The 24168-nt window shown below is 48.9% G+C and overlaps 2 protein-coding genes across 2 annotated transcripts; one reads left to right on the top strand and one right to left on the bottom strand.

Annotated features, from left to right (window-relative positions):
• Nucleotides 1-68: 68 nt before the first annotated feature.
• On the top strand, nucleotides 69-24084 carry IL27RA (interleukin 27 receptor subunit alpha). Its single transcript, XM_055543127.1, has 14 exons — nucleotides 69-321; nucleotides 758-875; nucleotides 6504-6661; nucleotides 6747-6901; nucleotides 9095-9254; nucleotides 9347-9420; nucleotides 13705-13888; nucleotides 13984-14172; nucleotides 16769-16870; nucleotides 16945-17103; nucleotides 21863-21988; nucleotides 22587-22680; nucleotides 22890-22983; nucleotides 23327-24084. Exons 1-14 carry the CDS (start codon nucleotides 219-221, stop codon nucleotides 23576-23578), a joined length of 1968 nt encoding a protein of 655 aa, XP_055399102.1. The 5' UTR covers nucleotides 69-218; the 3' UTR covers nucleotides 23579-24084.
• Nucleotides 2079-2844, bottom strand: LOC129641241 (60S ribosomal protein L13a-like). Its single transcript, XM_055565978.1, is given in 2 exon segments — nucleotides 2079-2717; nucleotides 2812-2844. Coding segments are annotated over 2 exon segments (657 nt in total). The 3' UTR covers nucleotides 2079-2093.
• Nucleotides 24085-24168: the final 84 nt, after the last annotated feature.

The following is a 24168-nucleotide window of genomic DNA, read 5'->3' as shown; positions in this document are numbered from 1 at the left end:
TCCCCAGTCTCCCCCCGCCCCAGCCCCTGCGAGTTCTGCCGGGAACTTTCCGGTGCAGATAAGGGGCGGGGACCCGCAGCGCAAGGTGCGGAGGCGGCCGGGAGGGGTGGCTCTGCTTCCCGTCGCCGCTCAGGCGTTGGTGCCCGAGAGCGAGGCGGGCGGCGCGGCCGCGCTGGGCCGGGCAAGGCCGGGCCGGACTGGGGGGCCGCGGGAGTGCCATGCGGGGGGCCCCGGCCGCCCCCTTCCCACCGCGGCCGAAGCCGATGCTGCTGCTGCTGCTGCTGCTTCTATTGTTGCTGTTCAGCCGGACTCGGCCCCAGGGTGAGTTCTGGAGCGAGCTCGTGTCTCATGCTCGCGAACGCGCCCATCACCCTCCAGGGTGACCCTCAAGTTTGCGGAATGAATGGCAGAGGTCCAGAAGCCACTTTGCTCTCCCCGGCCCGGGGGCAGGGGCCGGACGATGCGAGAGGTTGGGGAATGGGCGGTAGCGAGGTGGGAACTTGAGGCCGGGGTTGGGGGGGGCGGCGGTAGGGTAAGGGCTTTTGTCGGGAGTGGGGGGGTAGTTAACAGGATGTGGCTGGTGGGAGGGGAGGAGTTATGCCCAAAGCCTGGGGAGCGGTGGCCAGCGCCCCCTTCCTGCTGCTCGCTTCAGTAAGGGACCCTGGATCGCCCTCCACAGTTGTCAGAAGTTCTGGGGTGTGCCCGAGGCTGGGGGAACTGATCCCCTTCCTTGGAACCCTCCTGCCTCCCTCTCCAGGCAGCCCGGGGCCACTGCAGTGCTATGGAGTTGGACCCTTGGGGGACCTGAACTGCTCCTGGGAGCCTCATGGGGACCTGGGAGCCCCCTCCATGCTGTATGTGCAGAGCCAGAAATAGTGAGTACAGTGGGGTAATTTGGGGACACTGAAGCCACTCAGGTTCTAGCCTTCTCAGAGGACCCATTTGCCCTGCCCACCCTCACCTCCCAGCCCGACCCCACTCTCTAGCCCTTCATTTCCACATTCCCGCATTTCCTTGCTGTGTTACCATGAACCAGTCACTTTCCCTCTCTGAGCCTCTGTTTCTTCCTCTATCAAATGCTGATAATAATGGAACCTGGTTCCCAGCATTGGTTCTGAGAATTCAGTGAGTTTAGGCACTTGGGAAAGAGAAAACGCTTAATGATTAGAAGTTGTTTTTTATTGCTGTGTGACCTTAGGCAAGTAGCTTAACCTCTCTGAGAACAGGGAAAGATCATTTGATCTGGTGCTGGGGATGCAACAGTGAAAGAGACACAGAAAGCCTCATGGAGCCCACAGTCTGAGGGGGTGACTGATATTGCTTCATGATGAATCACATTTGGAAACTCAACTTCATTTCAAATTTGGCTGTGAGAGGAGAGGAAAAGGAGCATTTGAAGATAGGAACTGGCATGGGAGGTTGGTTTTTTTTTTTTTAATGGTGGTAAAGTACACATAAAATTTACCGCTTTTTTCCTCAATCTTTTTCTTTTGGCTGTGCTGGATTTTCTTCGCAGCTCCAACTCTCTAGTTGCGGCTTGAAGGATTCTCACTAGTTATGGTGCATGGGCTTAGTTGCCTCTAGGGCATGTGGGATCCCAGTTCCTTGACCAGGAATCTATCCCGCATCCCCTGCTCTGACAGGCAGATTCTTAACCACTGGACCACCAGGGAAGTCCCCTCAATCTTTAAGTGTCCAGTTCAGTGGCATTAAGTACAGTCACACTGTTCTGCAGCCATCGCCACCATCCATGTCCAGAAGGGTTTTAATTTGTAGAGAACGAGAAAGTAAGAGGGCTTCCCAGGTGGCGCTGGTGGTAAAGAACCCACGTGCCAATGCAGGAGATGTAAGAGACATGGGTTCCATCCCTGGGTTGGGGTGATCCCATGGAGGAGGGCATAGCAACCCACTCCAGTATTCTTTCACTCCCGTATTCTTGCCTGGAGGGTCCCAGGAACAGAAGAGCCTGGCGGGCTGCAGTACAGAGGGCTGCAAATCAACTTAGCATGCATGCTTGCATGAGGGAATAAAAGAAAGTCTCTCTTTTTTTGTTTGTTTTGTTTTTGAAGAATAAACAGTCAATTTTATTGGGCTCAGACTAGGAATCCATGAGTCTTGAGGACCTCTGTGAATTTGTCAGTTTTCTTCTCGATGTTCTTTTCTGCCTGCTTTGGTAGCCTCATAAGCAGCTGCTTTTTCCGATAGTGGATCTGGGCTTTCTCCTTTCTCTTCTCGTCCAGGGTGGCTGTTACTGCCTGGTCCGTCCAGCCAACCTCATGAGCCAGGCGCCCTAAGTAGGCAAACTTCTGAGTAGGCTTCAGACACACAACCTTGAGGGCAGCGGGCACCACCATTCGCCTTCTCTTGTTATAGGTTGGTGGGATCCCATCAAACACTTCGAGGTGCTCCAGAGCAGCCTGACCTCACTTGGTCTTGTGGGGCAACATGTCTCACACTGTCCGCCAGAAGATGCCGCTGGAGGCTCGGAGGTGGTAGGGGTCATGGGAGGGGTTGGTGTTCATCTGCTTGCGGAAAAAGGCCAGGTACTTGAACTTATTTCTGTAGAAATTGCCAGAAATGTTGATGCCCTCACAGCGCACGACCACACCCTTCCGGCCCAGAAGCACCTGCTTGGCCACGATGGCCGCCAGGTGGCCCAGGAGATGGCCTTGGCCGTCAAGCACCAGGACCTGCCCCTCGGAAAGCTTTTTTTTTTTCTTTTTTTAATGAGGTGAAATTCACATAAGGTGAAATTAACCATTTGCAAGTGAACAGTTCAGTAGCTGTTAGTACTTCACACTGTTGTCCAACCAGTGCCTCTATTTCATTCCAGAACATGTCCATTACCCCCAAAAGGAAGTTTCATCCCTAACAGCAGTCAATCCCTGTCTCTTGGCAACTACTGATCTACTTTCCATCCCTTGGATTTGCCTGTCCTGGACCTTTCTCATAAGTGGAATCATACCTTATGTGGTCTTTGATATATCTATATACATTCACTTAGCATGTTTTCCAGGTTCATTATGTTGTAGCATAAACTAGAACTTCATTCCTTTTTTTGTAGCTGAACAGTATTCTACTGTAACGGATATACTGCGTTCATCTACTCATCTGTTTCCACCCTTGAGCAATTGCTGTGGGTGGTTGTGACTAGCGCTACTGAGAATTGAGTCCTTCTTTTCAGTTCTTTGGGGGTATATGCCTAGGAGTAAAACTGCTGGGTCATATGGCAATTCTGTTTAACTTTTTGAGGAACCAACTGTTTTCTGCAACAGCTGCACTGTTTTATGTTCCTACCAGCAATGTAAGAGGGCCCCAGTTTCTCCATATCTTTGCCAGCATATGTGTTTTTGTCTTTGTTTTAATGAAGGCCTTGATTTGAACCTTTGAAATCCAGTCCTTTGGGACATCCTCAACTCCTCTCTCTCTAACCCACGTTCCATCCATCAGCAGGCCTTGCCAACATTATCTAGAATCTGGCACTCCTTACTTCCTGAGCACCTCCTCCATGATCCTGTCCCCATTATCGCTGGCCTGGACCCCACAGTCACCTCCTCCCAGGACTCAGGTTTCCATCCTCAGCCCCACAGTCTCTTCTCTACCATGGCATCCAGTGGGCGCCTGTGAACTTCTGCATCAGAGCACTTCCCTCCCTTGCGCACAGCACTGCAGGGCTCCCTGCTCACTCAGGGTAAAAGCCAGAATCCTTCCTGCTGTCATGTGAACAATCTGCTATCGCCTCCCTGTCCTCGCCTCCTCCCACCTCCGCCTTACTCACTCTATTCCAGGGTGCAAGCCTCCTCCTCACTGTTTCTCAGAAAATACCAGGCACAGGGGCTTCCCTGGGGTCATTGTTGTTCAGTCGCTAAGTCGTGTCCAGCTCTTTGTGACCCCACGGACTGCAGCACGCCAGGCTTCCCTGTCCTTCGCTATCTCCCAGAGTTTGCTCAAACCCATGTCCATTGAGTCAGAAGTGGGTGATGTTATCTAACCATCTCTTCCCTGGTGGCTCAGTGCTAAAGAATCCACCTGCCAGTGCAGGAGACTCGGGTTCGATCCCTGGTCTGCGAAGATCCCACATGCCACAAAGCTGCTAGGCCCATGTGCCACACTATTGAGCCTGTGCTTGCGTGTGCTAAGTTGCTTCAGTCGTGTCCAACTCTTTGCGACTCCATGGATGGTAGCCTGCCAGGCTCCTCTGTCCTTGGGATTCTCCAGGCAAGAATACTGGAGTGGGTTGCCATGCCCTTCTCCAGAGGATCTGCTCAACCCAGGGATCAAACCTGCATCTCTTATGTCTCCTGCATTAGCAGGCAGGTTCTTTACCACTAGCGCCACCTGGGAAGCCCCACTGAGCCTGTGCTCTGGAGCAACTACTGAGCCCACACACCACAGCTACTGAAGCCGGTGCCCCTAGAGCCCGTCCTCCACAAGAGGAGCCACGACAATGAGAAACCTGCACACCGCAACTCGAGAGTCGCCCCCACTTGCTGCAACTGGAGAAGAGCCCGTGTGCAGCAACAAAGACCCAGCACAGCCAAAAATAAATAAATAAAATGATAAAAGAAAAAAAAGAAAAAGCACCAGGCACAGTTTGGCCTCGGGACCCTTGCCTTGGCTGCTGTTCCTTCTTAAAGTGCTCTTCATTTAGGAAGATCCTTCACAAACTGTGCACCCGCCTCCTTCAGGCCGTTATTCACATGTCTCACCAGAGAGCTTTCCTGACCACGTTTACTAAAATACCACTGTCACTCTTCATCTCAGCACGCCTCATCTTCCTCATCCTGCTTGATCTTTTTTTAAAATAATTATTTCTGTATTTTGGGCCTCACTGGGAGGCTTGTGGGATCTTAGTTCCCCTATCAGGGATTGAACCCCGTGCCCCCTGCAGTGGAAATGTGGAGTCCTAACCGCTGGACAGCAGGGAACTCCCTTGATTGTTCTTTATATTGCTTTTACCACCATCAATTATATATTTATGTGTTTCATCTGCCTCCTCCACTGAAATACCAGCTCTGGAGAGGGGATCCTTGCCTGCTTTGGTCACGGTCCTATTCTCAGCTTCTACAGCAGGGCCTGGCCCACAATATGTGACTGAATAGTTGTTTTTGTTGTTATTCAGTCACTAAGATGTGTTTGAAGCTTGTTGACCCCATGGACACCAGGCTCCTCTGTCTTCCACTATCTCCTGGAGTTTGTTCAGATTCATGTCTATTGAGTAGGTGATGCTATCTAACCATCTCATCCTCTGCTGCCTTCTTCTTCTCTTGCCCTCAGTTTTTCCCAGCACCAGGGTCTTTCCCAATGAGTTGGCTCTTTGCATCAGGTGGCCAGAATATTGTGGCTTCAGCTTCAGCACCAGTCGTTCCAATGGGTATTTAGGGTTGAGTTCCTTTAGGATTGACTGGTTTGATCTCCTTGCTGTCCAGAGGACTCTGAAGAGTCTTCTTCTTCACCACCACAATTTGAAAGGATCAGTTCTTTGGCACTCCGTCGTCTTTATGGTCCAACACTCACAGCTGCACATGTTAATATTGGAAAAACTGTAGCTTTGACTGTAGGAACCTTTGTCGGCAAAGTGATGTCTGCTTTTTAAACACTGTCTAGGTTTATCATAGCTATCATTCTTTCCTTCCGAAAAGCAAGCATCTTTTAATTTCATAGCTGCAGTCACTGAAGTGATTTTGGACCCCAAGAAAATATAGAAGTAAATGTGGATATATATAATAGATGCTCAATAAATAAAATAACCAATGCTTATATATCATGTATATGCTCCAGATGCTTGCTATTATTTTCTTTAATGTTTTAATTTGGTTGCATAGGGTCTTAGTTGTGGCATGAGGGACCTTCATTGCTGTGCATAGACTCTCCAGTTGTGGCACGAGAGCTCAATAGTTGCTGTGCTCGGGCTGAGTTGCTCCACAGCACTTGGGATCTTAGCTCCCCATCCAAGGATGGAACCTGCATCCCTTGCATTGCAAGGTGGATTTTTAATCACTGGACCACAGGAAGGGCTTCCCAGGTGGCTCAGTGGTAAAGAATCCACCTGCCAATGCAGAAGACACAGGAGACTCAGGTTTGATCCCTGGGTAGTTCCTCTGGAGGAAGAAATGGCAAGCCACTCCTGTCTTCTTGTTCAGAAAATCCCATGGACAGAGCAGCCTGGCAGGCTACAGTCCACGGGGTCGCAGAGTCAGACAGGACTGAGCGACTGAGCACGCGTGCATGGACCATCGGGGAAGTCCTGCTTGCTGTTCTAAATGCATTTCATACCTCATCGCATTGATTCCCCTCACTATTCAGCCTTTTCGCAGGCGCTTTTATCACCCTCATTTTGTAGGTCAAGAAACTGAGGCGCAAAGAAGTGAAGTTGCTTGCTCAAGGTCACACAGTTCTTAAGCAGAACTAGGACTTGAACCCAGGCAGAGCAGATGTTATCATAACGACTCGGGGCCCGGCCTGTTGTCTATTGCCTCTGATTTCCCCATCTCTCCTCACAGCCATTCCAACAAAACCTGGACCGTGGCGGTGCCCACCGGACAGAACTGGGTGACCATCCCACGGGAACAGCTCACCACGTCTGACGAACTCCTTGTCTGGGCGGCCAAGGCTGGCCAGCTTCTCTGGTCCCCAGTATTTGTGAACCTCGAAACCCGAAGTAATGGGCGGGAGTGTTGGGGATGCGCTGTGTGTGGGGTGGGTGGTCCTGGAGGCCCCTGCTCAATGGATTTCCCCTTCTTCAGTAAAGCCAAATGCCCCCCACCTATACCCTGACGTGGACTTCTCAGAAGATGACCCCCTGGAGGCCGTTGTCCAGTGGTCCCCTCCTACGTGGCCACCCCATAAGGTCTTGGTCTGCCGGTTTTACTACCGAAGGTGCCGGATGCCCTGGGTGATGGTGAGTATCAGGGAACCTTTCCCCCCACCCTACTCTGGTGGGGCCTGGGACATCATTCCCAAATCAGCGACCTAGCCCAGAACTCGTTCCTCACCTGCCCCTGGAGTCTGTCCACATCCCTCATGAAAGGTCTGTACATGCATCTTGTTCAGCTAAAAAATGTACCCCCACCAAGATAATCTATAAAATCCATGCAGTCCCACTTGGAATTTTTTTCTATTCTTGTTTGGCCATGCCATGCACGTTGCAGAATCTTAGTTCCCTGAACAGGGATTGAACCCCGGCCGTCAGCAGTGAAGGCGTGGAGTCCTAACAATTGGACAGCTGGGGAATTAATTCCCTTTACTTGGAATTCTTGAGAAATTCAGTAAACTTCCTCAAACACTGCCATTTAATGAATTGTTGTTGTTCAATCACTAAGTTGTATCCAACTCTTTTTGACTCCATGGACTGCAGCACCCCAGGTTTCCCTGTCCTTCACTATCTCCCAGAGTTTGCTCAGACTCATGTCCATTGACTCGATGATGCCAACCAACAATCTCATCCTCTGTCATTCCCTTCTCCTCCTGTCTTCAATCTTTCCCAGCATCAGGGTCTTTTCCAATGGGTTGGCTCTTCACATCAGGTGGCCCAAGTACTGGAGCTTCAGCTTCAGCATCAGTCCTTCCAATGGGTATTCAGGGTTGATTTCCTTGAGGATTGACTGGTTTGATCTCCTTGCTGTCTCCTCAAATAACTTACATGAACCTTAAAGGAAGAGGTTAACACCAGGGGACTTCTCTGGTGGTCCAATGGCTAAGATTCCATGCTCCCGATGCAGTGTTCAATCTCTGGGTGGGGAATTAGATCCCACATGTTGCAACTAAGACACAGTGCAGCCAAATAAATAAATGAACACTAAAAAAAAAAAAAAGGTTTATAGCAGATACTACTTAGCGCCTGCTGTGTGCCACACACTGTTGGAGGCTCTTTATCAAATCCTTACAAGAACTCTTTGAGGTAGATGTGTTTTGTGCCTACCCATTTTACAGATGAGGAACAGAGCCTGGTTTTCAATAAACACTTGAAAGTGTTAATAATAAAAGAAGCTCATATTTCCAAGCACCAGCCATGCATCAGGTACCAAGTTAAGCAATCTGCATGGATGACCTTAATGAGGACTGTACTCCCGACTTCCCTAAGATAGATTATTTTATGATCTCTGTTTCGTAGTTGGGGAAACTGAATCTCAGAGAGGTTAAGCAACTTTCCCAAGCTCACACACAGCAAAAAAAAAGGACGAAAGCTCCAGAGCAATGGGACCCCAGGAGTTGGGGAGCCTGTCCAAACACTTTAAGAGCACAACCACAAAGTTGCATGTATCTTTCATCTCATATCTCATTGGTCAAAACGTAGTCACATGGTCTCACCTGATTGCAAGGGAGACTGGGAAATGTGGTCTTTATTCTTGATACACATGGTCCTGACAGATACTCAGGGTTTCCAAAAGAAGCAGCCGAGAAGGGGTATTGGGGATAACCAACTATCTCAGTCACGGCTTGGGGTGCAAAGCACCACAGGGTAGGGTAGACTTGTTTTCATTGGGAATGTTCATGCAGTTCAGAACAGTGCTAAGATACAGACCTTGAAATCTTACTGCCTGGGAATGAATCTCAGCTGTAGTACTCACCAGCTCTGTGACCTTGGGTATGTCACTTTCCCTCACATGACCTTAGTTTTCCTCATCTGTAAAATGAGAACAATAATAGAATTTCCCACCTACTGCTATACCTGGCACAGAGGATAATCAAATTGTCTCTTTTTGCCAGGGATTGTCCCAATTTTAAAACTGAAAGCCCTGTGTCTTGAGAACCCACTCTGTCTCCCAGGCAAAGCAAGACAGTACTGGTCATCCTGCTGGCAGCTAAGGGCTTCCAAGCTGGCTCAGTGGTAACCAATGTGCATGTAATTCAGGAGATGCAAGAGACATGGGTTCTATCCCTAGGTCAGGAAGATTCCCTGGAGAAGGGCATGGCAACCCACTCCAGTATTCTTGCCAGAAAAATCACATGAACAGAGGAACCTGGTGGGCTACGGTCCAGGGGATCCCAAAGAGTTGGACCAGACTGAAGTGACTGAGCACACACATCGACATATAAAAGGTCAACTTTCAATTCAGCCTTCAGCCTCATCACTCACATGTCACTCCCCCAGCTGGAACCGGAAGTGAAGTCTATACCTCTGATGCCCATTGAGATCCAGGACCTGGAACTGGCCACTGGGTACGAGATGTTCGGCCGCTGCCAAGTGGACAAAGAGGAGGATCTGTGGGGCGAGTGGAGCCCCATTCTGCCCTTCCAGACACCACCCTCTGGTGAGGATCTCTGGGCTTCCCATCTTTTCCTCTCCTGGAAGTCAGGCCATCACACCATTCCCATTTGTCTCTTCTTTTTCCATCCTCACCAGCTCCAAAAGATGTGTGGATCATGGGGAACATCTGCGGGGCACCAGGTGGACAGGAACCCCTGCTTCTGTGGAAGGTGAGTTGTGAAAACCCATTTCTCTGCCCATGTCAGGAAACCCTAGATAACAATGATGCAGGGACTTACTTAGTGGTCCAGCAGTTAGGACTCTGAGCTTTCACTTCCACGGTCGTGGGTTCAATCCCTGGTCAGGGAACTAAGATCCCACAAGCTGCCCACTGCTGGAAATCAAAACGCCCCCAAACCAAAAAACAATGATGTAAAAAAAACAGAGGCTACTATGCTGCCCTCTTGAGGCTGCTTCAGGGCTTCAAGGAGGGGGATCATCAGGGAGGCTCAGAGCAAGACTCCAGGGAGGCTCAGAGCAAGACTCCACCAGGGTTGACTGAAAGTAGGGGATCTGAGCTGAGACTTGAAGATGGGTACGAGTGTTCCAGGCAGTGGGGGACGTTGGGTGCAAAGATTTAGAAGCAATACAAGGCTCAGTTCCACAAAGTATAGCCAGGTATGCTAAGGGCTTTGATGTTAGTATCAAAAGGGCATTGTAGGGACTTCTCTCATGATCCAGTGGCTAAGAATCTATCTGTCAATGCAGGGGACACAAGTTCAGTCCCTGGGCTGGGAAGGTCCCACATACCCTGGGGCAGCTAAGCCCAGGTGTCACAACTACTGACGCCCTCGTGCCCTTGATCCCGTTCTCTGCAATAAGAGAAGCCGCCACAGTGAGGAACCCGAGCATCAAAACTAGAGTAGTCCCCGCTCGCAGCAACTAGAAAAAGCCCGAGTCCAGGAACAAAGATCTAGAACAGCCAAAAATAAAATAAAAAAATAATTTTAAAAGGTGGGGGGAGGGGGCATTGTAGGGATTTCCTGGTGGTCCAGTGGCTAAGACTCTGAGCTCCCAATGCAAGGCACCTGGGTTCGATCCCTGGTCAGGGAACTAGATCCTGTATGCTAAAAGACCCCACTTACTGCAATGAAAATTGAAGATTCCGTGTGCCTCAACTAAGACCTGGTGCAGCCAAATAAAAAAATAAATATTTTTTTTAAAAACAAAACAAAACAAAAACAGGGCGTGTGAGATGACAGACAAGAATGAAACAGTTCTCACTGACCCAAGTCTGTTAAGCACCTTGCATTGCAAGGCCCTGACTCATAGTAAACATGGCGAGAAACCAAATAACAGGGCTCTCACTTTCTTGGGCCACACCATCTAATAACATCACTGACTTTAACCATGCGTAATATTTCTAGAGCTCTCACTGTGTGCCCGGTCCTCACCTACACACTTATTTATATTGACAAACTTTACAGATGAGAAAATGAGATGCAGAGAGGTTGCCCCAAACCACACAACTGGTACACGGCAGAGCTGATGTTTATTGGCTTTCAAAGCATAATTCACAGTTTCACTACCTTTACTTTATTTATTTAATTTTTTTTTCACTTTTTTTGGCCATGCTCCAGGGCCTGTGGGGTCTTAGTTCCCTGACCAAGGATCAAACCTGTGCTTCCTTGCATTGGAAACATGGAGTCAATCACTGGACCACCAGCGAAGTCCCTCAGTGCCTCTGTTTTATGACACATACCTTATAATGCCCCTTTACCAAACTGAAATGAAGTACACAGCTCAGGGCTTCCCTGGTGGCTCAGTGGTAAAGAATCTGCCTGCCAGTGCAGGAGAAAGGGATTCAATCCCCCGTCCGGGAAGATCCCACATGCAACTGAGCAACTAAGCCTGTGTGCCACAACTGTTTAGCCTGTACTCTGGAGCTCGGGAGCCACAACTGAGCCCATGTGCCGCAAGTACTGAAGCCCGTGCGTCTAGAGCCTGTGCTCCACAAGAGAAGCCACCGCACTGAGAAGCCCAAGTACCACAGCTGGTAGCCCCCACTCTCTGCGACTAGAGAAAAGCCCATGAAGCAATGAAGCTCCATTACAGCCCCAAATAAATAATACATAAGTAAAGTTATAAAAAAGAAATATAGTTCTTATAACCCATATATATATATATATTTTTAAAAACGTATAAATACAGTATATTCTGTTGTAACATACAGTGTACAGTGTATTGCAACATTCAGTAGAAATAAAGGGGAAATAAGGCTACTGCATAATGGCAAGGTATTCAGTTCACCAGTGTGACATGAGTACTAAATCTGTACCTCCCTGACAGGGTTGTGTTAGTCTCTTAGTGGTATCCAACTCTTGGTGGGCCCATGGACTGTAGCCCGCCAGGCTTCTCTGTCCATGGTATTCTCCAGGCAAGAATACTGAAATGGGTTACCATGCCCTCCTCTGGGGTATCTTCTCACCCAAGGATAGAATCCGGGTCTCCTGCATTGCAGGCAGATTCTTTACCGTCTGAGCCACCAGGGAAGCTCCATGTACCTCATAACATAGCTTTAAAATACATAAAGTAAAAGTTGGCAGAACTACAAGGAGAACTCTATGAATTCATAACCATTGTGGGAGATTTTTAACATGCTCCTCTAAGTAATTTCATAACAAGCAGATGGAAAACAAGTCAAGATCTAGAAGATCTGAACATGTGAGTAGCAGACACTCAAGTGGACTCACATAGGAAACATCTGAACATGCATTCTTTCCATACCAAACAGGACATTTACCAGAGTCGTCCACATGCCAGACTATTGAGCCAGTTTCCCAGGACTTCAAAGGGATGAGACAATGCAAGACACGTTGAGAAATTCTCTGATCAGAACACAGATCGTGCTGGAAATCGATAATCACAACTGCCTGGAAAGTCCCTATATGTTCAGAATATTTTAACATTCAGTGAATATTAAAACCAGGTCCCCAGAGGTTTTGTATTTATACAGCAAATGGTGTTTGATCTTAGGATCAGCTAAAATTGCTAGATTTTTTTATCTACAGAAGTTTCCAGTTGGGATGACATTCTAAAGTCACAATGGAGGTGGGACAACTTTTTGTTTCTAGGAGAGGGTAGTGTCCCTGGCTCTTGAGCATCAAATACCAATCATTGAGGCAACCAGATATTCTCACAAGTTTCCCCAAAGGACTCTGGAGGGTACCATCCTCTTTGCTACACATAACCACTCCTCTGTACAACAGTGGGAGTTTTGCAGTCCCTAAGAACCACACAGGACAGAATGGAGTAAGCTGAGTGAGGCAGGGTTATATAAGTGCGTGGCCAGATTTTGTCTTTACTTAAAATATTTTTTTAGAAATCACTTTATTTCCTCTTGTTTTTTAAAAATTTATTTTTGGCTGCACTGGGTCTTCGTTGCTGCATGTGGGCTTTGTCTAGTTGCAGAGAGCAGGGGCTGCTCTCTACTTGCGGTGCATAAGCGTCTCACTGCAGTGGCTTCTCTTCTGGTGGTGCACAGGCTATAGACAGCTTGAGTAGCTGCAGCTCGTGAGCTCAGCAGCTGGCAGCTTGCTGGCTCTAGGGTGAGCAGGCTTCAGTAGTTTTGGCCCATGGGTTTAGTTGCTTCGCGGCGTGTGGAATTATCCCAGACTAGGAATCGAATCCATGTTCCCCCTATTGGCAGGCGGATTCTTATTCACTCCACCACCAGGGAAATCCCTTACTTAAAATCTTGATAATTTGTTTGTCATGGTTTTTTTTTTTTTTTTTTTTAGTTTTGATTGATTAAAATACTATGTTACAACAAGGTCCTACTGTAGAACAGAGAACTATATTCAGTATCCCGTGATAAACCATTATGAAAAAGAGTATGAAAAAGAATGTGTATATATATATATGTATGTATATATATATATGTGTGTGTGTATATATATATATGGGGGGTCACTTTGCTTATAGCAGCAATTAACACAGCTTCATAAATCAACTATACTTCAGTAAAAATAAATTTTAAAAATATTGCATTAAAATATAATTTATCTTGATTGGATTTTTGTATCCTTTCTTGTTTTGCACCCTAGTTCTGGCTCATGAGCTGTATTCTAATCTCACTTCTGCTGTTGAGCCCCTCTGAGGCTTGGTTTCCTCACCTGTACCGTGAAACCAGGGCTTCCATGGTGACTTAGTGGTAAAGAATCCACCTGCCAGTGCAGGAGATGCAGGTTCAATCCCTGGGTGAGGAGGATCGGCCTGGAGAAGGAAATGGCAACCCACTCCAGTATTCTTGCCTGGAAAAATCGCATGGACAGAGGAACCTGGCGGGCTACACTCCATGGGGTCACAAAAGAATCAGACATGACTTTGGGACTAAACAACAGTGAAACCAACAAAAATGTTTCACTGATACGTTTATCCAGTGACCTAACTGAGATGCACAGTATGTGCCTGATAAGGAGAGAGATTCACCCCTCCTTCCCCTCATCCTTCAGGCTTCAGGGCTCTGCATGCAGGTGACCTACAGAGTCTGGATCCAGGTTAAAGATCAGGAGGTGATCCAGGAGGAGACCCCCTACTGCAACTTCTCCATCCCCACCCAAGCGGAGTGGGTGGGGGTGTCTGCCGTGAATGCCACAAGATGGGAGCTTCCTACCAACCTCTCTTTGACCTGCTTGGGTAAGAGGCTGTGAACTTCCTTTGTGAGATTCCCTGGAGGCGCAAGTGGAGACTTCCCAAGTAGACAGCTGAGATTTCACCTCCCCATCCTCTAGGTCCAGACTTTGCCCCCCATGGCGTGGTGGTCAGGAGCATCCCTGGAAACACAGAGCTGCTGGTGACTTGGCAACAGGAGCCTGGGGAGCTGCAGGAGCATGTGGTGGACTGGATTCGAGATGGTGACCCCGTGGAGAACCTCAACTGGGTCCGGCTTCCTCCTGGGAACCTCAGTGCAGTGCTGCCAGGTGAGGCCAAAGGGCACCTGAGTTCCCATTTCAGCTGTTGGAGAACAGAGGAGAGGCTGGATTTGCAGAGGAGTGGTCAAGTATTATTAATTCATGCAAGAAATATTCGTTGACTACCCACTGTGTGCCAAGCCCTGTTCTAGAGACTGGTACACAATGATGGGCTTCCCCGGTGGCTCGGCAGTAAAAAATCCGCCTGCAATGCGGGAGAGGCAGTGCAATGCAGTGCAATGGCTACCCACTCCAATATTCTTGCCTGGGAAATCCCCTGGACAGAGGAGCCTGGAGAGCTACAGTCCGTGGGGCCACAAGAGTTGGACACGACTTAGCAACTAAACGACAACAAACAGAGTGATGGCAGCTGATGTGTACTGGCCTTTCCATCAGCATGAAACCATTCAATCTTCCTTATAAAGCAGGTTTCTGCTATTATCATGAAGATAAAGAAAAAGGCTCAGAGAGGTTAAGCAACTCCCCTGAGGCCATACAGCAAGTATGTGGTGGAACCAAGATTTGAACCACATAGTCAGGTTCCTTGGAGAAGGAAATGGCAACCCACTCCAGTCTTCTTGCCTAGAGAATCCCAGGGACGGGGGAGCCTGGTGGGCTGCCGTCTATGGGGTCACACAGAGTCGGACACGACTGAAGCGACTTAGCCGTAGCAGCCAAACCCTAAACTATCACTGTACTGTCCTCTCAACAGCATCCCTACCCTCATCCCCCCCAACATCTCCATCCTCATCTTGTAGGGCCGGCAACCAGCGGAACAAAAACCAAATACCTCTGTGATGCAGTCTGTTGTTTAGTTGCTAAGTTGTGTCCGACTCTGCCAGGCTCCTCTGTCCACGGGATTTTCCAGGCCAGAATACTGGTGTGGGTTGCCATTTCCTTCTCTAGGGGATCTTCCTGACGCAGGGATCGAATTTGCGTCTCCTGCATTGCAGGAGGGTTCTTTATCGCTGAGCCACCAGGGAAACCCCTGTAATGTAATCGGGGCAAAGTAAAGGGGGAGGAGGGAAGATATTTATTTTAGGGAAAAAAAAAGAAAAAGTCTCTCTGGGAAAATGGCATTTAAGCTAAGACCTGAAGGATCCATGGTCTCAGGGAAAAACAAGAGGAGACAAACAGTGCAAAGGCTCTGAGGCAGAAATGTGCCTTATGTGTTAGAGTGACAGCGGGGAGGCCGGTGTGGCTGGAGTAGAATGAGCAAAGGGGAAAGTGGGAGGGGGACGGGGCAGAATGTACAAAGCCTTGTGGCTCATGGAGAAGACTTTGATTTTTTCTGCCGGTGAGGCGTGAGCCACGCAGGGTTGTAAGCAGAGGAAGGAAGGGTGTGTCCTGACTCAGTTGCTCACAGGTGCCCCCTGGCTGCAGTGGGAGGAACAGACTGGGAGGGTGAGGGCTGGAATTGAGAAACCCAGGACTGTGGGCTTCCTTGGTGGCTTAGACAGTGAAGAATCTGCAGTGCAGGAGACCTGGCTTTAGTCTCTGGGTCTGGAAGATTCCCTGGAGAAGGGAATGCCGACCTACTCCAGTATTCTATCCTGGAGAATTCCGTGGACAGAGAAGCCTGGCAGGTTACAGTCCATGGGGTTGTAAGGAGTTGGACACGACTGAGGAAGTAACACTTTCCCTTTCAGAAAGGTCTGTGTTTGCTCCTTCTGGGAGGGAACAAAGGAAGGGAGAGAAGCAGGCAGGTTCTTGTTGGGGAGTCTTACAGCAGAATTTGGGGGACTTATTTGGATTTGTTGCACCTGACATGCTCCTCCAAGTGGGACAGTCCCATGGACTGTCAAATACTCAATAGCAATAAGTTCTAGGCTGAGATTTAACACTGTCAGATACTCAATAGCAATAAGTTCTAGGCTGAGATTTAACACTGGGGAGTCTGTCCTTGGTGTAAAGAATTTGGGATAGCCTGAGACGGTGTCAAGTGAGAGATTTAGGATAAAGTCCCAAGACTATAAGTATATATGGACAGAAGAAGAGGAGCCCCAGTTTTGGAAAATTCCCGGTTGAGGAAGGCTATATGGCACCACAGGTTTTGAGAAGGGATTTCAGGAGCCTTATTTACTATGATGGATGATGTCAGGGCCCCACTCAGAGCCCGGAGTTTATCTCCCAGTCTCTGGCACCTGCATTCCTGGCCTGAGGGCTTTTTCTGGCCTGAAGCATCTTGCCTGCCTAGTCAGATGAAGTGCCTGGGAATCAAGGCCCCTCAGATGCAGCCCTTCACCAATGACTGATAATGGTCGATGGATAAATACCCCAACTCCCTCCCTCCTTCGGTGGGATGGAGTTCAGGATTGTCAGCTCTTCTGCCACCCAGAGGGCACCGGTGGGACTGAGCCTTGGTTGGTCGTATTGGGAACTTGTTCTCTAACGCACAGTTGCCTGGGTTTCTTTCCTTCCCCACTTCATTTCCCCACTGCCCTGTTGGTGTTTTCTATGGTTACCTCCCAGATAAATTACTTTCCCTCAAAACCCTTGTAGCAGAGTGTCCCTCTGGAGACACAAATGAAGATTCCTTACAAAATAAGAAACGCATTGGGGAGGGGAGCCAGCTCTAACTGGTCTTTGCTCCTGCCCTACTCAGTGGATTTCAAGGAAGGGGTCCCCTACCGAATAACGGTGACTGCGATCTCTCCGTGGGGCTTGGCCCCGGCCCCCTCCGTCTGGAAGTTCAGAGAGGAGCTAGGTAAGTGGTGGGCTTGGAGGATGGAGGGTTCTGAAATACTGGCAGAACTTGACCCACTGACTTTCTCTCGCCAGTACCGTTATCGGGGCCAGTGGTTTGGAGAATCCAGGATGCCCCCTCAGGGACCCCTGCTGTAGCATGGGGAGAGGTCCCAAGGCAGCAACTTCGGGGCCATCTCACCCACTATACCCTGTGTACACAGAGTGGAACCAGGCCTTCTGTCTGCAAGAACGGTGAGCTCCACTGCCTCTGCCCCAGCCCCTATCAGTCCACCCCTCCCCTTGCCCCCAAGGAACCTTTTGGCTCCCTCTCAGCCCCTACGAGAAAACCTGATATCCTAGGTTCCCCAGTGGGTAATAACCCTGGTGGCTATCAGTGTAATAGACTGTCATGTGGCCATTTAAAATGAAGAGTCCGATCTATATTTATTGACATTGAAAGATGCCTGTCATATTTTATTAAGTGAAAAAAGATAAAAGGATTATAAAACTTTGCGGGATGGTTCCACTTTTATACAATAAACCCAGCACTGAGCAAAGCAGAGACACAACTATGAAAAGAAATTCCTCCACAGCATCAATAGGGATTTTAGAATTACATATGATTTTTATTTCTTTTTTTATACCTTTGGATATAGGCTAAATTTTTACTCTGAGCACAAATTCCTTTTAAAAGTACCTTTCTTTTTTTGGCTACGCTGGGTCTCCGTCACTGCTTGCTAGCTTTCTCTAGTTGCGGCAGTTCACGGGCTTCTCATCGCAGTGGCTCCTTTTGTTGTGGAGCACGGGCTCTAAGGTGCTCAGGCTTCGGTCGTTGTGGTGCATGGCCTTAGTTGCTCTGCAGCATGTGGCATCTTCCTGGACCAGGGATCAAACCTGTGTCCCCTGCTTTGGCAGGCAGATTCTTAACCACTGGATCACCAGGGAAGTCCCTAAATTATCTTTATTACCCTTTCCCCCACAGTCACGTTGAGATATAATTGACAAGCACACTGTGTATGTTTAAGGTGTACATTGTAATGGTTTGACTTATAAACATTGTGAAATGATTCCCCATATAAATTTCGTTAACATCCATCATCTCACATACATACCATGCTGCTGCTGCTAAGTCGCTTCAGTCGTGTCTGACTCTGTGTGACCCCATAGAGGGCAGCCCACCAGGCTCCCCCTCCCTGGGTTTCTCCAAGCAAGAACACTGGAGTGGCTTGCCATTTCCTTCTCCAATGCATGAAAGTGGAAAGTGAAAGTGAAGTCGCTCAGCCGTGTCTGACTCTTTGCGACCCCATAGACTGCAGCCTACCAGGTTCCTCCGTCCATGGGATTTTCCAGGCAAGAGTACTGGAGTGGGGTGCCATTGCCTTCTCCAATACATACCATAAAAAGTTTAAAAAGTAATAAAAATTCAAAATATTCTTTTCTTCTGATTATAAAAGTTATCTGTTCTTGTTTTAAAAACTGACACACTGGGGCTTCCCTAGTGGCTCAGTGGTGAAGAATCCACCTGCCAACGCAGGAGGCAAGGGTTCGATCCCTGATCCAGGAAGATCCTACATGCCTCGGAGCATCGCAGTCTGCGTGCCACAACTATGAGCCTGTCCTCTAGAACCAGAGAACCTCAACTACTGAGCCCACGTACTGCAACTACTGAAGCCCGATTACCTAGAGCCCATGCTCCGAAACAAGAGAAGCCACCACAATGAGAAGTCTGTGCTCCACAACTAGAGAGTAGCCCCTGCTCGCCACAACTAGAGAAAACCTGCTCAGCAACAAAGACCCAGCACAGCCAAAAATAAAAAAATGAAAGTATTTTAAAAACTGACACATTAAAGTTCAGTTCAGTTCAGTCACTCAGTCGTGTCCGACTCTTCACGACCCCATGAATCGCAGCACGCCAGGCCTCCCTGTCCATTACCAACTCCTGGAGTTCACTCAGACTCACGTCCATCGAGTCAGTGATGCCATCCAGCCATCTCATCCTCTGTCGTCCCCTTCTCCTCCTGCCCCCAATCCCTCCCAGCATCAGAGTCTTTTCCAATGAGTCAACTCTTCGCATGAGGTAGCCAAAGTACTGTAGTTTCAGCTTTAGCATCATTCCTTCCAAAGAAATCCCAGGCTGATCTCCTTTAGAATGGACTGGTAATATATCAGCGTTCTCATCACTTCAATGATACTGATCATGCAGCTTCCATATTTTGCCCTGTGTACATTAACACAAAGATGGGAGTTGTGTTTTTTTGTGTTGTTTTTGAGTTGTGGTGTTTGAAAATATTAAACATTTTTACTATAGAAAATTTCAAGCGAAAGTAGGAAAAACAGTGTAGCAAACCCTTGTGTACCCACCTTCCGGTTTCAATAGTTAACTGCATTTAATCATTCTTGTTCAGTGTATCCCCCATGCTTTTTACCTAGTGTGTCTTTGGTGTCATTTCACCCTTCAATAATTTGGTACTTCTGCCTTTGTCTCTAACTGATAAAGCCTATTTTTTTAAAACATAGTTACTTTGCCATAACTGCACTTTGCATGAGTACATAGATATCACTGGGTTAAAAATCATATATATTTATGTGTTGTTCAGTTACTAAATGGAGAAGGCAATGGCACCCCACTCCAGTACTCTTGCCTGGAGAATCCCATGGATGAAGGAGCCTGGTAGGCTGCAGTCCATGGGGTCTCTGGGAGTCAGACACGACTGAGCAACTTCACTTTCACTTTTCACTTTCATGCATTGGAGAAGGAAATGGCAACCCACTCCAATGTTCTTGCCTGGAGAATCCCAGGGATGGGGAAGCCTGGTGGGCTGCCGTCTATGGGGTCACACAGAGTCGGACACGACTGAAGCAACTTAGCAGCAGCAGCAGAAGTTGCTAAATTATGTCTGATTCTTTGCAACCCCATGGACTGCAGCATGCCAGGCTCCCCTGTCCTTCATATTTCCCGGAGTTTGTGCAGATTCATGTCTGTTGAGTGGGTGATACCATCTAACCGTCTCATCCTCTGCTCCCCTTTCTCCTTTTATGAGTACATGTACCTATTATTATTATTAAAAGAGAACCATGTTATAGGCCCCTAAAGCTTATGACTAATGTTTTACAGCTGTCTTTTTCTACTTGATGTTTTAGCTTGGATAGCTTTATGTGGCATATTCAGTTAAAAAGCATACACCGCCAGGGTATTCCCTGGCGGTCCAGTGGAAAGGACTTTAGAGAAGAATTTGGGGGACCCATTTGGATTTGTTGCATGTGACATGCTCATCCAAATGGGATTGTCCATGAGATGTTCAGGTACTCAAGTTTCAGATCTAGCAATAAGTTCCAGGCTGAGATTTAACACTGCAGTCTGTCCTTGGTGTAAAGAACTTGAGACAGCCTGAGAAAGGCATTGAGTGAGAGATTAAGGATGGAGTCCCAAGACCATGAGTACATATAGACAAAAGAAGATGAGCCCCAATTCTGGAAAATTCACAGTTGGGGAAGGCTATCTGGCACCACAGATTTTGAGAAAGGATTTCAGGAGCCTTATTTTCTGTGATGGGTGGCATCAGGGCCAGAGTTTATCTCCCAGTCTCTGGCACCTGCATTCCTGGCCTGAGGGCTTTTTCTGGTCTGAAACATTTTGCCTGCCTCAACAGCTATGAAGTGCTGGGGAATCAAGGCCCTTCAGTTGCAGCCCTTTATCAATGACTGATAATAGTTGATGGACAGGTGGTTAGGACCCTTAGAGCTGAAGGTCTGGGTTCAATCCCTGGTAGGGGAACGAAAATCCCACAACTGTAAGGCACGGTCAAAGAAGTAAACAAAAACAGTTCTGGGAGGTGCAGATGTCTTCCCCGGGTCTGAAGCAAATTTCCCTTCACTGGATCCTGTGCATCCTGAGGGATATGATATTCATGCATTCTTTTATTTGTTCCAATACACACTTGACCCTTGAACAACACAGGTTTGAACTGTGCAGGTCTAGTTATACATGACTTTTTTCCATAGTAAATTTTAACAGTACTATCTATGGTTGGTTGAATCTGCTGATGTAGAACTAGGAATTACAGAGTGTGTGTTAGTTGCTCAGTTGTGTCTGACTCTTTGCGACCCTGGACTGTAGCCCACCAGGCTTCTCTGTCCATGGAATTCTCCAGGGAAGAATACTGGAGTGGGTAGCTATTCCCTTCTCTAGGGGATCTTCCCCACCCAGAGACCAAATCCAGGTCTCCTGCATTGCAAGCAGATTCTTTACCATCTGAGCCACCAGGGAAGCCCCTATTGAGGAACCACAGATAAGGAGGGCATCCCTGGTGACTCAGTGGTAAAGAACCTGCCTGCCAGTGCAAGGGATGCAGGAGGTTCGAGTTCAATCTGTGGGTCGGGAAGATCCCCTGGAGGAGGAAATGGCTACCCACTCCAGTATTCTTGCCTGGAGAATTCCATGGACAGAGGAACCAGGTGGGCTCCAGTCCATGGGGTCGCAAAGATTCAGACTTGACTCAGCAGCAGCAGTAGCACAGATAAGGAGGGCAGACTACAAATTATACTGTACTTGGATTTTTAACAGAGTTAAGAGTCGACACCCCTAACCCCTGCCTTGTTCAAAGGTCAACTGTACATCATTTTTTAGTGCTTTCTATGTGCCAGGCACTGACTAGAGTTGGACACGACTCTAGGAATATGGCCCTCGTGGCCCTAACTTCTCATGGGGGACGTGCAGGCATAGATAAAGGAAATACTATCTGTGCAGTGTGTCAGATGATGGTAAGTGCTGGGTAGAGGAATAAAGCAAGGAAGATGAATGGAGAAGCAAGCGCTGTTTTAATTGGTTGGGGTTGGGGGGGCAGTCAGGAAAGTTCTCACTAAATAGGTGACCTGTGAGCAAAGAGCTGAAGGAGGGGAGGAGGGAACCATGTGGATATCTGGGAGACAGTGTTGCAGACGGCATGGCATGTGCAAAGGTCCTGAGGCAGGACTTGACTGCCTCCCTCACCTCTCTGGGTATGTCCTTCAGTGACTAGCAGTACCCGAACCATCACCCTGCCTGACCTTCACTGGGGTCCCTGCAAGCTGTGGATGACTGCCTCCACCATCGCAGGACAGGGCCCACCTGGTCCAAGCCTCCAGTTTCACCTACCAGGTAGAGGTCTGGGGTGGGACTGCTATGGGAAGGGGCCCTGTTCCACTGGAAGGGGTTACATAATCCTTACTGAACTTCATTGGGTAGACAACCTTTTGACTTGGGGATGTCGATGATGCATTTTGATGCTGCTAAATACTGCTGTGGATTAACAGGCAATGTGTGTCTTTGACCCTTTCACCCATCCCTGACCTTGACCTTCTCACAAGTCCCACTCCCACTCTGAGACTCCCCCTACCGATTCATGTGTGCAGGCTCAGTCGCTGAGTCATGTCTGACTCTTCGTGACCCCATGGACTGTAGCCCACCAGGCTCCTCTGTCCGTGGGATTCTCCAACAAGAATACTGGAGTGGGTTGTCATTTCCTTCTCCAGGGGATCTTCTCAATCCAGGGATTGAAACCGAGTCTTCTGCATCTCCTGCATTGGCAGGCAGATTCTTTACCACTGGGCCACTTGAGAAGCCCTCACCCATTCATGAGCCCTGCCCATTTATCCGCTTCCTTACCTGTGCCCTGCCCCACCCATGAGCCTTCCCTGAGCTGTCCCGGCCTTCTTGGTGTCCAAATGCTCTTCTGCCCCTCCCCCTTGCCCTCCAGATAACACCCTGAATTGGAAAGTTCTGTCAGTTGTCTTTCTGCTGTGGGGTTTGCTCCTGACCGGCTGTGGTGTGAGCCTGGCCACCTGCGGAAGGTAAGGCTGTCAGACACACAGGTCTCTGCCCAGGTGGGGAGGGCAGCTGGGCATCGCTGAGCTTGGCTTGGTGGGGGGGGGGGGGGGCAGGGGCTTTGGGGATAAGGAGATGATGCTTCAGAGCTCTGTGACATTCCTGGACCTTGCCATCTGGGCATGGGTATCTCGCCACCTGGCTTCCCTGCCCTGACTCTTAACCTGCTTGCCAGGTGTGTCCACCTGCAGCACAAGGTACTGCCCCACTGGGTCTGGGAGAAGATTCCTGACCCTGCCAATAGCAACTTCAGCCTGCCACACATGAAGGTGAGTGAAAAGCCTGGCTTCTTGGGGCCCTCTAGGGGGTTGGGGAAAGCTGGACAGTGGGGAATAGTTGAGAATTAGGGTGGGGGGTATGAGGGGAAGGGGCTTCCCAGGATTTAGTGGTAAAGAATCCATCTGCCAATGCAGGAGACGTGGGTTTGATCCCTGGGTTGGGAAGATCCCTGGAGGAGGGCATGGCAACCCACTCCAGTATTCTTGCCTGGAGAATCCCATGGACAGAGGAGCCTGGCGGTCCATAGGGTTGCAGAGTCGGACACGACTGAAGCAACTTAGCACGCACACTCACAGGTACAAGGGGAACAATCTCTGTCTCTTCTCTCCCCAGGAGGTGCCCCAGGCCCAGCCCCCTGGTGACTCACCCATCCTGGAAGTGGAGGAAATAGAGCAGGTTCCAGTTAAGGAGCCCCTCCAGCCCTTGGCACCACTGGACTCTGGGTATGAGAAACACTTCCTGCCCACACCTGAAGAGCTGGGCCTTCTGAGCCCCACTGCAGGCTCCAGGCTACGGCCTGAACTGACCTCAGGAGGGGAGAGGGGAGCTCCTTTGACAAATGAAGACATAGAGGCTCAGAGCTGAGTCACTTGCCTGAGGACACCCAGCCAAGGAAGAGCTGAGACTAAAGGACCCCTACAGAGAAGGGCCTGGCCCTACTGGGAAAATGTGGATGGATGAGGGAGCAAATGAAAAATACGTGATATCCAGAGTGGCAGCTACTCCCCAGATCTGTCCTGCTGCTATAATAGAACTGTAGTCGGATGCACTCCCAGCCTCCCTTGCAGCTAGGTGTAACCATGGACTGAGTTCTCACTGGTGAAACATAAGCAGAGGTGACATGTGCCAACGCTGGGCCTGGGTGGGGGCTCTTCCACATTCCCTTCCCTTTCCGATGAGCTGGAGCATTGGTGTGCCCTGTGATGAGGCTTTGAGCACACCCAAGCTGAAGGCAGCGCAAGAAACAGAAGGAAAACAAGAGTTTCCAAGTGATCCCATAGAAGTGTCCAAAGAAATAAATTTTTTTCTTTTGATAGCTACTCTAGCTTGAGATCTTTTTGTTACAGCAGCCACATCTATTTAACTCTCACTGACTCAATCTTTGCTTCTAGCAGAGTCAAGCCCTCCACTTCCCACCAGCAGACGGTGAGGTGGTTGTGGGCCGGCAACACACA

This window comes from Bubalus kerabau, chromosome 1 (genome assembly GCF_029407905.1).
Source record: "Bubalus kerabau isolate K-KA32 ecotype Philippines breed swamp buffalo chromosome 1, PCC_UOA_SB_1v2, whole genome shotgun sequence".
Classification (NCBI taxonomy): Eukaryota; Metazoa; Chordata; class Mammalia; order Artiodactyla; family Bovidae; genus Bubalus; species Bubalus kerabau.
This window is presented reverse-complemented; position numbering and strand designations above follow the sequence as displayed.

Excerpts from the sequence above, each read along its gene's own strand:
- IL27RA (XM_055543127.1), top strand. The coding sequence starts at position 219 with ATGCGGGGGGCCCCGGCCGCCCCCTTCCCACCGCGGCCGAAGCCGATG. Across the intron at positions 9,255-9,346 it reads CTTCCAGACACCACCCTCTG|CTCCAAAAGATGTGTGGATC; the intron begins GTGAGGATCTCT and ends CATCCTCACCAG. Across the intron at positions 22,681-22,889 it reads AGCCTGGCCACCTGCGGAAG|GTGTGTCCACCTGCAGCACA; the intron begins GTAAGGCTGTCA and ends CCTGCTTGCCAG.